The sequence below is a fragment of the Platichthys flesus genome, chromosome 15 (genome assembly GCF_949316205.1).
Source record: "Platichthys flesus chromosome 15, fPlaFle2.1, whole genome shotgun sequence".
NCBI lineage: Eukaryota > Metazoa > Chordata > Actinopteri > Pleuronectiformes > Pleuronectidae > Platichthys > Platichthys flesus.
Window position 1 is genome coordinate 11,883,694 of NC_084959.1, and position 15,483 is coordinate 11,899,176.

General features: G+C 41.1%; 1 protein-coding gene across 4 annotated transcripts in view; it reads right to left on the bottom strand.

Moving 5' to 3' along the window:
- Positions 1-2,748: 2,748 nt before the first annotated feature.
- Positions 2,749-15,483, bottom strand: part of nrxn2a (neurexin 2a) — a 116,324-nt gene continuing 103,589 nt past the window's right edge. Inside the window, exons 16-20 of one of the 4 annotated variants that reach the window (XM_062406632.1) lie at positions 11,508-11,679; positions 9,147-9,236; positions 7,600-7,928; positions 6,133-6,217; positions 2,749-4,508 (exon numbers count right to left, since the gene is read on the bottom strand). In XM_062406632.1, coding sequence (XP_062262616.1) covers positions 3,709-4,508; positions 6,133-6,217; positions 7,600-7,928; positions 9,147-9,236; positions 11,508-11,679 — 1,476 coding nt within the window. In that variant the 3' untranslated portion in view covers positions 2,749-3,708. The remainder of the gene's footprint in view (positions 4,509-6,132; positions 6,218-7,599; positions 7,929-9,146; positions 9,237-11,507; positions 11,680-15,483) is intronic. The other 3 variants (XM_062406634.1, XM_062406633.1, XM_062406635.1) reach the window with 3 other exon arrangements.

Consider the following 15,483-nt stretch of genomic DNA (forward strand, 5'->3'; position numbering starts at 1 on the left):
CCAGATCCAACACAATTGAAGTAACTAGTGACTATTTCTTCATGTATATAAAAACAACAGGAAAAAATACAAAACTCCTCAATACTGCTCCTGTGGTGTGAGCAGGGTAATGAAGAGCATTATATAAAAGTGAATTTACGGATAATCTATAAGGCAAGTACTGACAGGATGAAGAAAACCTGGCTTGGAGGAACAGGGGCAGGTCAAAGCAGATATGACGTGGTGGTTTTTGTTGAATTAGACTTGTGCTATCTCAGCAATGCTCAGCAGCAGCGTATCACACCCTGGAGCCACCCTCCCTGATGCCTGATGTCGACACAGTTCAGACATCACCTACTCCGCACCTGACCTAGCCCACACGAGTATTCTCTGCTGGATTTGAAATACAACGCCTCCCAATTCTTGTATTTGTATTTACGTCATAGAATAATGTACGGCTGCTTTAGTGAGCGCAATTAAAGCCTGCATATCTCAACACTGTATTGTCCTCTCTCTCTATCCTCCAGTTCCTTATGTTCTCAGCAGGGGGTAGTCAAACAACACAAACCCTGTAACTGCGCACAGCAAATATTGTTCACATTGGGGGAACCTTTTTGTCGAAATAATCTTCAAGTCAGGAAACAAAGTACATGACAGGACTTATGAAATAATATTAATATTTTTGCATTATTAGCCCTTGTGCATATGGCATTTCTTTACTGTAAAGAACGCATGTGTTAATAGTGTAGCATGTGGGGGTCAACTAAATCAATTTCAATTTGAAGTTATAAATTCTGTCTTTATTGGTATTATACATGAATGTAATAGCTCAAATTCAATACCGTTATATTAAGCTGAGTTTTTAAAGGAGCACTTCATCCATTATCTGTGCCTCACATACTATCCTTGTATAATCATATTTGGCTGCCAGTTACAACCATCCATCTTTTATCCTTACTACTGATCCTTTGAGGGTTGCGGGGGGGGGGGGGGGGGGGGGGGGGCTCACATTTGGTACACCATGGCCATGTCACGTGTGTATCGTAGGGTCAAAAGGGCCATCAAATCCCGAAATGGGATTCGAACCAGGAACCCTCTCGCTGTGAGGTGCATCTCCATTTCGCCATATAGAAACAAATGGCAAAGTAAGAAAGTCAGTGGTGCAGAGGGTGAGATGATGAAATGTGTTAGTGACGCTGCCTGGTGGGCCCCCCCAACCTTCACACGTTGCTCAAGATTCATAATGCAGGCTCTGTGTTTAGCATTTTCTGTAGATTTCAAGTCCAGGCCAAGTTCAGCACTGATAACTTTAATCCGAGTTCATGACCTTAAGATTGAACCTATTTCTGTGTGTTGTGAATCCCCACTGACCCCAACAGGAGTTCAGCTGGTGTAATATTCCGTTTGATATGAGCTTCAAGTAAAAAAAAAAACTCATAACTGACATTGTGTACGGCGCAGAAAAAAAACTTTCAACAGTTCATTAATGAATAATGGACATGATACAGTGACACACCAGAGCTATGTACTGCCAGAATGAGAGAGAGAGATTCAGAAAGACAAAGAGAAAGGGGGAAGAGAGAGACAGAGAGAGAGTGAGATAGAGATGATGAAACTCATCGCAAGACACATTTTTAAAACATACTGCAATTTATATGAAATGCTGTTTCTTCACGTTAAACATGTTAACTTATCTTGTTTTTGCAAAATGTCACCTTGGTAGGATTGTGAGTTAATTTCGATCTCAAAAGACTTGGAAACCTCAATTGCTGAATCACCCCAAAATGCAGACAGTGCATAACATTTATATTCAAAGTTTGTGGCCAATAGAGTGCCACTTGTGCTGATTTATACCAGAACTTTGGCCTGGAATTCGAATTCACCTCTGCATTTGTTCACCAATATACGTCAACAATGTCTTTGTCCAATGAAGAACGGCAATTCAAGCGAATTGTCTTTGTGCGTCCACAAAAAGCAACACACAACACGGGTGTGTACAAAGTATATAATCAAGTGTATTTTCATCTCCACGTTATGTACACATATTAAGATCAATTTCACAGGAACACTATACAATAGCAATGAGTGAGGAATGGTATATTTTCTGAGTGCTGAGCAGCTCACGTTGAATGGCACTTTCATAAAAAAAAGAATAACTGGAAATCACAGCATGAATAAGTAAATGTAGACATAACTCAACAGAGAAAATGGCTTTATATTATCAGATCCATTGAGTAACAGATTCAGCACATATATAAAATGCACAATGCAACGAAATCAAACGATTTGTTCCGTCCTTGTGTTGTCTCTGCATAATCCCAACTGTAAATAATGCAAACACAAAGATATATTTGCAGCTATCAGAGTAAAGTGTGCTTCTTCTCTGGATTGAAGTAAAAGGCAATCTAAAATGTAACATTTTAAGAAGAGTGGTAACAAGATACATCGAAATATCAGAGAAATATCAATACAATTCACAAACCTTCAATTAGTCATCTCATAGAATAGTCTTTTAGTAACCGATAGAATAAAAAAAACAATACAGTTTTGGCTGCTTAACAAGGAATATCTATGTCTCCGAGATATGTTTACATTTCATGTGTGCTTTTGAATTTTCCCATGACAGTTTGGAGGAAAGGAGAAGATCAAGAGTGAGCCAGACTGTTGAGGAGGGTCGGTTCTCCCTTTCCAGGAAGCGATGAGAAAACCTTCCTCAAAACGTGATTCTGTGTTCCCACCTCCTGTGAAGTTGTTTTTTTTTGGAGGGGGGGGGGGGGGGGCTGCAGCGGTTTTTCATCTTTCTGTGAAAGCTGTTGAAGGGGGCTGGTTTATCCACACCTACTCCCCCTGCGTACACAATGCTTTTTCAATCCACCAGCCTTTATATGTACATACAAACAATGTTTACAGAGAAATACCTTCACTGGTGTAGTCAGACTTGTTCACAATTACCCCTACTTGGAATGACATGGCTCAATGACTGGGATGTCTCACATAAAAAATAAAAAAAATCGGATTCCATCATGATATATGCTTCATTGACAGGAGTGTGTTGAGTGATTTAGTAATTCATCTAAATTTGCTGTATTTTTTTTTACTAGAGCGCTTGACATGCTTCATTTATGATACTGCACCGGCAACATAATACCATCTTCTGTGATCAGAGGCAGGGTGACTGGGGAGTTTTAAAAACCACATAACATAAGATGGAGGCTGCACAGATGATGTCTTATCCAAAAAAAGGCTTTCTTTTTTACTGTTGTCAGAAATCCTGGGCTTCTCTCTGCTCATCTACCATAAAAACTCAATAATTGGCCTGTTCTGCCTCATATATCATAATGGGGACACTTGTTGAGATAGAGCATTACAAAGAACAAAGAAAACATTTAGGCAAACCTGTCCATTTCTCAGCACTTTCTCCACTGTACCATATCCATGCTATATACAAAGCCAAAGTGGATATGCATCTCCCAGCTTGTTAAAAACATAAAAAAATGATACATTAACAAAGAATCTGTGAATGCAGATTGGAGCACACCTTGGAGCACGGAGGATGAGTCAGATCTCGTGTTCTGGATGAAGATTTCATCGGTAATAGGCTGCAGCTGTTTTTATGTGGCCCATGAAATTCCACTGATGGTCGACCTGACAAAATCAGGGAGCGAAACGAAAGCACTCTCTCTCTCTTCCTCTTGTCTCAGTCCAAACTACTCGCCCTCCTCTGCGCTCTCAGACGTAGTATTCTTTGTCTTTGTTCTTTTTGCCCTTTGTGATTGCCTTGGCCACAGAGGCCGTCGCTGTGCTTTTGTCTTTGACCGCTCCGTTGCCATCCACAGTGGAATTGTTGGCAAAACTGTGGCCCTGGTCCGTCTGGTAGGAGCCCTCATCCCGGTTGCGGTACTTGTACATGGCATAGAGGAGGATAAGAATGCAGAGAGCAGCAGCAGCCACGATACCCACCACCATCCCTGTGGTGCTACTGGACTCCCTGATCACCTCCACGGCACCGGGTTGGCTCTTTTCATCAGAGACTGTGGGATTGGCTGTGGGCACATGGGGAAAATTGGGAGGGTAAGTTAGTCCTGGTGTGTTTCGGGAGGAGGGAGGAGCAGGGGGCAGAAGCACCTGGTCACGGGTGTTCATTTTGCCTGCGGGGATGTGGAGCTGGTCAGGGTTGGTGGTGGGAACATAAGGAGGTAGGGGGCGGGGTTTCTGGACTCCACCCTCACCAACGGCGGGAGGTGGAGGAAGGACTGTCCTGTCAGTGACCATGGGGGAGTTATTTTTGTAAAAGTCCTCGTCATCAGATTCCGTCATCTCCCCAGAGCCGAAGGCCGAGACCTCCACAGGGTCACCACAGTCCTCCTGGTCCGGGGGGCAGGAAGGATGAGGGGGGAGCATGAGGGACTCTTTGGTGGTATCAAGTGGGGAGAGGAGGGTGGGGGGAGGAGGGATGACAGGGTAACGGGTGGCGATGGATGGGGGCTCAAGGGAATCCACTGTTATAATAGGCAACACTAATTCACCTCCTAGAAAGGAAACAGAAAAGGTAGGGGATCCTAAATTAGAACAGAATAAAAACTGAAATCCTGGCTGAACAAACTGTGCTCATAAACGTGGAGCCATAATCGGCTCATTATGTCGAAAATATTACTACGGAATGAATCTAATATTAGCTGGCTTATCACTGATATTATTTATTATGATTGCACATAATAAGCAAATTCCTTTAAAACAAAGTTATTTACATAAACATTTGGCAAACGCAGGGGAACAAAATAAACCACCATGATGCTGAATGTTAAAAGCAGTTCTTGATTCTTCAATACAGAATTTAAGTTAGTGGAAACAAAGAAGAGCTCACATGTAGACACAAACACACAAGGTGACCCATGAAAGGCGGCAGCTGAATGAAGAGCACATAACAAGCAAAAAGCAGTACATTAAATTTCCATGCTACTGAATGCACATCTGCAGGCAGGGGTTCAGGGGTTGACAAGAGAGATCACGAGACAGGTTATTTCATTTAGGAGTCACACATGGAATATTGTGGCTTATTGAAAGCAATGAGTGCAACCTGTATATCACCACATGGATGATTCCTCACTAAATCCACTCGTATATATTACTTTATATGTGCTCTAACATCATGCATTGGCGATTGACTTTGATTCAGAGTCCTCTGGTTCTCCAGTCTGCAGAGTTTGGCTATTTACGGCTGCAAGGTTCTCTTTCATCATTATTTGAGGCACACTTCTTAGGGCCAGTCAACAACACACAATTCTGATAAGGTCAAATTAATAATTGAGGCACCCCCGATAAGGGCAGAGTCCTCCTTAAGTTTCACAGCTGGTTTCTGGCACAGGCCTGATGTGCCTTCTACTGTCTTCCCCTCCAAATGACTGCCACGCACCTCATTAAGATGTCCTCAAATCCAATCTAATGAGTTCCAGACATGACTCAGAAGCTGATACACAGTTTGAATTGATGCTTCTTGAGTCTGTTACGACAATTCAAATGACGGCAGCTGTGGAAACACGACGCTGGGAAGCCACTGAGAATTTTGAAACAACGAAGGCTGTCTGATGTTGATGCCTTTATCAAAAATTCCGGGTAAAACTATTACGCCCCTTTCAGTCATTCACTGAACCCTCAATAATCTCCTGACGTTCTCTGGAGGGGCTGCATGTGAGAACCCAAATGTCCAAGGGAGAGGATCTGGACTTTCTAAAATCTCAGGATAATGTCTGAATGTGCTCCATGTGCCCAGCAGGAGATTCTCCGCAGGATTCAACACGAGCAAGTGCGTGAGTTAATCATGTGTCTAGCACGCGACAGACGCTAAACTGAAAAAAACTAAAAGAAGACCGACACTGGTGTTGATGTGCTGAACACAAAAACACGCGTTCTCAGCAGCTGAATTAACATCTTATGTTATGCCTCTGCTTGCAGTGCCATCCCTCACCTGAACCCTCCTGTGTTGTTGTGAACATGTCTGAGCAGAGAATCTCCTGCTGGGTTGTTCATGTGTGAAAGGTAAACTCCGGAGAAAGTCCGGATATTGCGGATATTCTCCAGAGAGTTAATGTCTGAAAACGCCTTTAGTGGGATAAGAGCTGTATATTCCCATCTTTTTTGTCCTGGCTGACCCACCTGTTCCAGGTTCACACTCCTCCAGGTCCTCATCGTCACTTGGACACTCGGCTGAAGCCACCAAAATATCATCAGAGTTCTGGGGCTGAAAGGAAAAACAGAGGAAATGTTGTGCTTTAGTTTTTTTTACACAAATCGAGCTTCGTTCTCACTCGTTTATGAGCATGTTTACAAGCAGACTTTTTGCATCCCATCTGAGGAATAGCTGCCGCACTGTATCACTTTAGTGCTTTGGCTCGGAGCAACACTAGTGAGACTACACATCTGAAATGTGTCTATATGCAGTTCTTCTTTACCCCTGTGGCCGACTTCATGTGTTGACAAAAAGAAAAGCAAGAGAACACCACTGATGGAGGGGAATAGTCTCAGTGGGCTAAATGTTGTACATGTTTTTATTTTATCTATTTCCATGTAAATTTGCAAGACAAATTCTCACACGCTGCATCAGGACTTCAATATGTCTACATTTGATTTAAGGGCGCACAGTGACGCAGAATATCGAAGCAGAGCGGGGAATAGATGGTCCACTAATGGATTACTTGGTTAAATTGAAAATAGCGAGATGCCAATTTCAGGGAAACTGGACAAGAGAAATGTAATGAAAATGCACTATGTATTTTTATTAGGAGAGGCAGTGGTTTTGTTTAAAACCGTAGGACTCCAAGTTCTGCTGAAATCCTTCCAATTTGGCAGGTCTGCTGCATTTGGATTAAAATCCTCTCATTTGAAATGGTGGTCGGTAACACTCACCACTCTGAATGCAGGTTTGTGACTATACTATATGAGTTCAAAAATATATTGCAGCATGAATCCAACACACTTGAAGTCAAGTATGCGATCATTTTCAAAACCACATGATAGACCAAACCAGTTATGAATATTAATGATGTAAGACGTACGAAAACATTTATTATCATTTTATTATTATGTTGTGGAATATGCAATATTCATTTCTTCGACTTTTTATTGCCAAGAATGTTCTCTTCCGTCAAGGAGGTTATGTTTCGTCTGTGTTTCTTAGTTTTTTTCTGTTAGGTCTTCAAAAAACTTTTATGCGGATCCAGAACAGGATTTTTTATCCCACTTTCTTTAACATTGTTAGATGTTTTTAGCTTTTCAACATTTTTGTTGATATCTCAGTAAAAAAGTCATGGAAATCAGGCATGTTTGGGGAACTGATATTTGTGAGGTTATGTCATTTAGTGCAGATCCAAATAAAAATCAGGATAGTGAATTTAAATGAGGTTTCATTAGGAGACTGTTAGGTCATTTAACGTTATTTCTTTAAATATATATATATTCTTACAGATGATGTTGTGGTTAGAAATATATAAAGTAATTGAGTCCATAGACGTTTGTTGCAAATCCAGATGGGACACTGTGTTTTCTGTTGAGACTCTCTCACACAAACACACACACACAAATATGTACTATATATAACACAAATATCCCTTTATAGTTTCTGACCTTTGAGATGCTCTCCCTCAAGCTGGGTGAACGCTGCCTGCGGGTGGTGGTGGTGGCCATAGTGGTGGTGGTTTCCATGATGGTGGTGGACATATCGGAGACTGCCAGCGGGGTGGCGGACGTTGTGTCGGTGGTTAGCACAGAGAGTGAGTCCCCGACCAGACGCAGGTTCCCATCCACCTGAATGCTGGGATCATTTTCTGCTGCCAGTTTGAGCACCTGGAGACCATTGTAATACAGCCCTGAAATCTGACCCTGGAAGGGCCGACCCTTGTCGTTGCCGCCAATTTTAATGGCCGCCTGGCTGTTAAAGATTGTCAACTGTCTCCCTAAAGTTAGACAGAGACATAGAGAGAGATAGGTGGGAGAAAAAAAAGGAGAGAACGATAGAGAAGACATGGAGAAGTCATATGGGAGAGATTTCACATCATTTGAACCAAGTGGACTTTATTAATTATAGCATTAATAGTTTGTAAATTAACTTGATTTAGATATGAACTTTAAAGTGTCAATGTTAATTAGTAGCAAGTCTATAATTTAGTATTTACACATGCAGGTTAAAATCATCATAGGAGATTTAAAAATCGATTTAGGTTTCTATTTAAATGTTTTGACAGTAATCTTTTGTAATATCATCAAGTTAGCAAATGCATCTCATACTTTTGACAGGGATGGGCAAATTATTAAAAAGGAAGTTTACAATCTGTGTAACGCTAACAGTCAATCAGAGCTAAACACTCCACCCTCCCTTGACTTCATCAACCATTAAGCCATTCCAAAATGCTCTGCTCTGGGTTCAGCCAGCTCCTTTTGTTTCACCTCCTTAAAGGGGCAATGATATTTAACAGCACTACTGTCAGCAGCTTCCCCCGATAAGTGGTGTTACGCCGGAGGAGGAGGCCCCTGGTAATGGGCCCATTTCCGGAGAATACTTATTAGCAAAGTTAATGGATCCAAACAGGGATCTACTTAAACAGCCTGTCAGCGCCGTTTTGTCGCAGCAGAAGACTTAAGTGTGGGGATTCTGATGTCGTCGTTGTAGTGCAAGGTAACACAGTACAAGGTTGGAGGGGAGACGGAAAGGGGACAGAATTTAGTTCATGATTTAAAATGTTCAGTTTAAGAAAACAAGACATGGTCAGCTTAAGGCATTAAAGTAAATGTGACACAGCATTTTAAGGATTTTTTGGTAGAATCATTACACACAGCAACTAATTACACACAGTGGTTAAGAGGGACGATGTAGGGTTAGACAAGGGTTATGTGTTTTTAGTCGATTGGTTTAAAAGGTTGTTAAGGTGCAGCTTTACCACAAGGTGCAAGGATGACAAAGAATAAACGGCAAGTCTGCCATACCCCTTTGCTTTGAATTCCAGTTTAAATTACATCTGTGGTCGTTGAAATCCACAGTGCAGCCAAGCGCCAATTAAAATGGAGGCATACATCAGGGTTACTTGTCACACTTGTCTTCTGGGACTGCACCTCTCATGGGGAATGGTTATTCACTAGTTATCTCAAGGGTTAATTATTAATCAATTAATTTTTACCTTTATCGAGTAGCCACTCGTCAACTACCCGACCAAGTCTGTATGGGATTCTTTGTCTAGCAATAGCCAGTCGTTCATTATCATAGTGTCCTTCAAAGAATTTGGAGAGACAGATTAAAGGTTAAAGTCTGCAAGCTGAAAGATCACATGGTTAGAAACAGTGTTAGAATGGCTAACAGGTTTAACAAGTTGTCAATTTTAACCCTGCTGCGAGTTAAAAGAAACTTGTGCTTTACGTATCTAGTTATTCATAGTAACAGAGTTAATGCTTATTAGAGTTACGTTTAGGCTATTTATAATGTGCTACACTAGTTAGTGTTATTTAGCGATTTTAAGCAAAACAAACCAATTAAAGTAAGATCTAAAATATTTTATGCACTATATAAAATAAAGGTTAATTCAGGTTAACAAAAGCATCAAAAGTCGAATACAATGATTAAAACAGTGGTTTCATTTAAACATCATAAACATTATAAACAAGTCACAGCAGTTTATTATCCGTTTCACTGTTGATCCACAATGTATTTTGTTTTAAATATGCATGAAATGCAATTTCTTTGGTTTTTACTGCAGCTCCAACAAGATATTGATAAAATGTCCTTCTCAAAAACTAATGGGAGAAGGACTTTATAAAAAGGTGAATGAAATAGTAAATAAACATTTAGCTCTAACCCCAATACCTAATTGCAATTTTCTTTGGGGGGGGGGGGGGGGGGCATATGAATGAGAATGAATAAATCTTTAATATGCAAAACTACATTGTGGAATCAGGGCTAATAGGACAAAAGCTGCTCCCAAGTGGGACGGGACTTAAGCTCTTTATTTAACTCATGCAAACACAGAGGAGTAATTTGTCCAGTGTGAACTTTTACAGAACATACATCATATAAACTACAACAGTTTGAATTATCAGCTTCTGGAAGATAACAGCCCAGAACATATAAGTGCCATGAATACTCTTTAATCATTCTTGCGTAGAAAATCGTTTCTAATAATCACCAGCCACAACGTTTCCACGAGCTTCGGACTTCTTGTTGACACTTTTTTATAAAGGACGTCATGCGGACAGGCACCTCGGCCCATGCATAGTTTGTTACAGACAGTTAATCTGTAAACATGTTTAATCCACACATCAATACAAATGTAAATATGTGTTAAACCATGTTCGAGGACATGGGATTGTGTGAATGGATAAAAAGGATTAGGATTAAAGAACACCATGGAGGAGGTGCCATGGTAAGTGGAAGTGCATGGCAGCTAGAGTGACGCTAACCTACACAATGTTTTTACTTTAAGCTTTAATATAGAACTGGTTTTAATAGAAATATTTTCTCTTTTAATGAATATATATTCAATGCAATAACAAAAAAAGTCAGTTTCCTCATACTCTTCATTGTCACCACTGACACCTGAGTGAGAAGTCTGTGCACCAGAATGTCCATCACTGTCACACAGTTCAGATGTATGCACGACGGTGGCGTGTGAATGTGAGCCTGCAGCACCAGCTGGAGGCAGAGGACTGGGTTTGATGGCAGCTGGTGCACCTGCTCTAACCGAGGTGAAGTGGTTGATTGCTTCAGGTCTAAGCAAAGCTGGTCGTTATCAGATTGCGAACGGGATGTGTTTGTGTAACCCTCTCTTTGGATGTTCGCCTTCCTGCATATGCAGATTTAGTCAACATTTAAGAGGGCATGACTTTATAAAAATGTGTGTGTGTGTGTGTGTTGATGATGCAGTACTTTACATTGCAGTAGTTATCTGGACAACATTCTATCGAAAAAGGAAAACATATATGATGTGGACATTATAGAACTGAGCTTTTCTGTATAAATTTATCCAAATCCATTCATTTGTTTATGGAAAAAATACGACCTTTAATGGGTTGTGAGTGTTCAGTCAGGAGATGAATGTAAATGTGGGCTGTGCAAGATCACTGCCAAGTTCTCAATGTCAACAAGAATTCCTCAGCTGAATAAAAAATACACTCTCTTAACTAGCATCAAAGAGAAATAAATAACTAATATATTAGAATTAGGACAAAAGTGGAAATGTAAAAAAAAAGAATCACACTCTGACCACGTATGCATATCCTCAAAACGTATGCATGAAAGAAGAATATTGCTTTCCTTTCTTTTCCTTTAGAGGCTGATGAGAATTAGATATCAACTGAGGCAGATGTATTAACATCAGATTATTAAATTGTTTTGGCAACATGGCACATCCGGTTGTTTTTTTTGTAAACAATACATTTCACAGCTGCACATTGGAAGATTTCTGCTTGTTGGCAGACATGCAATCCTCTCACACTGATCCAGATGCTCAATGCCATCTGTCTACACGTCATTGTTCCATTAGTCTTACCTGGCGGATATCGCTCAATGACTGGATGGTTGTCCACCTGGAGAGTGGCATTGCCACCACTGCGTGTGAAGCGCACAACATGGTACTTGCCGTCATTTACTATGACAGCAGGCTCGTCGATGGTGATGTCATCTGTCCCCACATTGAAGATGACACAGATTTTCCCTTGATCCTGTGGGTGACAAAAAATGACTAAATGTGACACGGAGAAGAAAATGACAAATGTGTCATCATAAACGCTTAAAATGTGTACAAAGCGTATTTGCACCAGTGTCATACATGTTGAGTCAGACACCTTTTATTTAAGCAGTAAAAGCAAATCCTTTGTGACACCAACAGTGTGTTTAGCTCTTTCTTTAGGATTCAGCTCCACTCGCCCTCAGAGGCAAGCCAGGTTTCCTGATGTGAATCACTCTTGACAGAATCCTGCTGTTTCCCTTTTGGTTGACCAACTTCTCTCCCTGTCAGCCTTTCCTCGCTCCTGCCAACCTTCCCCAAAGGTCAAAGCTGCTTCTCGAGACAGCCTTTAGGTGGCACTGATAAGAAACACTGGAAACAAACTGCGTGGGTCTCAGTGTCTGCATGGCCTCAGTGCATTTGCTGCCATCTGTCAATGCTAATATGGATGAAATAGACATTTGTGAGGCACGGCACATGGCTCTGCAGGAAGACACAGTTTAGATTTTACGTTTAGACTGCAATAGCCATATTTACAGTGGTTATAAATCATTAAAAAATATCTTAAAATATAGAGAGGAACAGATTCTGTCATCCTTAAGGGTAGGAGTAGAAGTAAAGTTTTGAAACTGAATGATAATTTGTTTTTGTTCCTCATGTGACAGACAATGGCTCCAGCTCCCCTGCAACCCTCAAAGGCTAGACGTGTAGATAATGGATGGATAGATGGATCAGTTTTGTTCTGTGTGGAGTTTGCATATTCTCCCTGCGTCTATGTGTGTTTCTCTGGGTACCACGGCTCAATGCAGGTTAGGTTAATTACCGACTCTAAATTGCCCATGTGCATGTCAACGGTTGGTCTCCATGTATCAGCACTGTGATGGACAGCCTGTCTGTCAAGGGTGTCCCCCGCCTCTTACCCAATGTCAGCCGTGATTGGCTCAAGCTCCCTCCAGCGACCCTCAGCGGATAAGCGGTGTTGATAAAAGACGGATGGACGTGACAGGCAGTTGAGTGCTTATGCAACGAGTACCTGTTGCATAGTATGTCACGTGTGCTCAAGAGCATGTTTATTATCATTACGGAACATTAATGACTCTCAAGCTGTGTAGTTCCTCCTCGTATCATTTGTCTCTCAGCCGTGAACCATCAAGCACCAAGAGTCTGCAGGTTTTAAATCAAACTACCTCGGCCCCAGCAGCTGGCGGCACTACATCACACCTTCAACCAGAGAGAGGAGAGAGAAGGTAGAAAAATACAATTCTGCAGTGTGCTGCTCCTGCACGACACACATGCATATTATAAATTTCCGGCCATTCAAACATAATCTAAATATCTTCCGCCCTGGATTTGTATTGCTTTTGAATTTTCTGTCTTCACTATCAGAGTGTACTCCTTGTCATTCTCCATTTAACATCAGTAAAGATTGTTCTCTTTCTCGTACCTCCAATATTGCATTTACTCAAAGACCATGAATTCTATATGTATAAAGAAATACACCTTTTTTCTTGCCTGCTTGATGTTGGCCATTGTGTATAAAACCTGCCCCCCCCCCCCCCATAATTACATCACGTAAAATCATTCCAGGAACCTTTTAAATTTCAAAATGTATTAATGCTGAGATGGTTGGCATTAAGTGCCGAAGTGTTAAGTATCCCCAGAGACCTTGAACGTCCCGTTAATAATATAATATTAAGCTTGACAAATCAAGTTTCAAGTCACTTTATGGTATAAAGGAGCTCTATAAAGCCTTCACTGTAAAGCTGTAAAGCCTTCAGTCGCAGCCGTCAAAGGGTCATTGGATTCTTATCATCCTCCATTCACTTGCAAGTTGTCATGAACCCAGGACTGATTCATCACGCTTGAACTACAGCTGATTATTAAATTCACACAAGTCAAAAAGACTTTTATAAAGACTCCTTTGTGAAACAACGTCTGCCCACTCACTGCTACTCACTGTGATCCTGGGAGCTAATTACAGTCAGTGTTAGGTTAGTAGGAATCTACAGGGTGTTCTGCTATAAAAGACACAAGAAGCATTTTACCAAATTATGTCAAGACACCAAGTTATCACCATTTTGTCCACAACCCTTGTACTATCTATAAGAAGGATCTCTCCCATTCCTTGTTTACTTATATTCTGTACATGCAGAGCTATTAACATGTCCAAATTTTAATCATGCTGCCCAAGAAGCAGAAGTGATGAGAATTCATTAAGTAACTACAGGGTTGTGTGGCCTCAGGTCAAATTCAGCCGATGTCCTCTAGACAACAATTAACATCTCCGGGGCCGGCCGAGTCAGCCAGCGGCTGTGTGTGGCTCCGACACAGGCATTTCTATTTTGCTAACTCGGGTCTTTGAGTGCAATTACAGAACAGCCCCAAAGCTGTATTTGACAGCTGACACAACATCACTCCTACGTTTTAGTTTCAGTAAAGTTTGGCCTTTCACTCTCCATGTTCCCTCCGCAAGAAGCTGCTTAGGGCTCACGTGTTTCAGTATAAAGCCAGTCAGGCATAACCTCATGAAAGGCGGCGCAGTCTCCCACCTACTATGTTGACATCAGCTCTGTCGGAAACAGCGTTTCCTTTAAGTACTCCCTGCTCGCTGGAGCTTTGCAGTGGGATCTCAGATCTCGTCTCAGCTGCAGCCTACTCCAATTCATCTGAGAGGCAATGGATTGATTATTATAAGGACATGGTATTATAAGGAGTTATCTTTGATGGGGTGAAAAGACGAGAGGACTATAAAGCTGATGATTCCTCTGTGATACAGCTCTGCTGCCCCCTGATACATTTTTAAACAAGCAGTGCTTAGATTGGACAGATCAGATTCTTTTAAGAGGGTAAGCATATCTGTCTCTGTATTAGAAACCTTGAGACTCTTTGCTGAGGCCTTCTTCTCAGAGGCAGATGGGAGTTTGCATCAATAGCCTCAGATATTATACTTACTATCCCTCTTAATATAACAGTGACAAAATATTTCCCCTCCTCATAGTCCTCAGCTTCTACGTGAAAATATCTAGATAAAATCTATTTGATCCCTGCAATATTTAGTGACAAAGGTGCACACGCATCATCAGATTTTTTCCCAAACTTATTATTACATTTCTAGAGAAAACTCACAGAGAAGAAGAGTAAGAAGTCAGTTTGAGCTCTGCCTTTCAACGTGCACTAAAATATACACATACATGAGTTTTTTGTGAAGCATTACCCTCCCTGCATAGATTAAGGCAGAATATTTATGAACAACGACCTATTCAGAATATAATTTTGCCCGACTGATGCATTATGTAAATGCATAAGAAATCAACTCATGGAACCTGGCAAGATACACGTTCAAAACTCAACATCTTCCTCCGTTCCTCTGTAATTTAAATCTCGGCCGTGCAGCGACACCTCTCCCGCATTTCTAATCACTCCGCACAATGAATCCTCTGGTTTTGTTTTATCTTTTAGTCACTCATTAAAAACATGACCATTTGAAAGTAGAATCAGTCTCTCTAATATACTCCCTGGTGACTTTGGTGATGCTTGGTCTCTTTTGTACAGCGTAATTGGACTTTGAAGTCTGTGTGCGCAATCCTCAGTTAACTGTGCAGTTTCAAATGACCATGTCACCACTTTAATGCAGAATGGAGTCATGTGTGGAGTTATCTGGATTTGAAATGTTTTAATAATATCGAGCACTGACTATGTATGCTTCATTTGCACCTGTTAATTGAGATTATTACAAATGCATGGAAAGTTTTTACCATTTCGTATTTTAGTTTTGAATAGAAAGCTTTCATGTTATTGG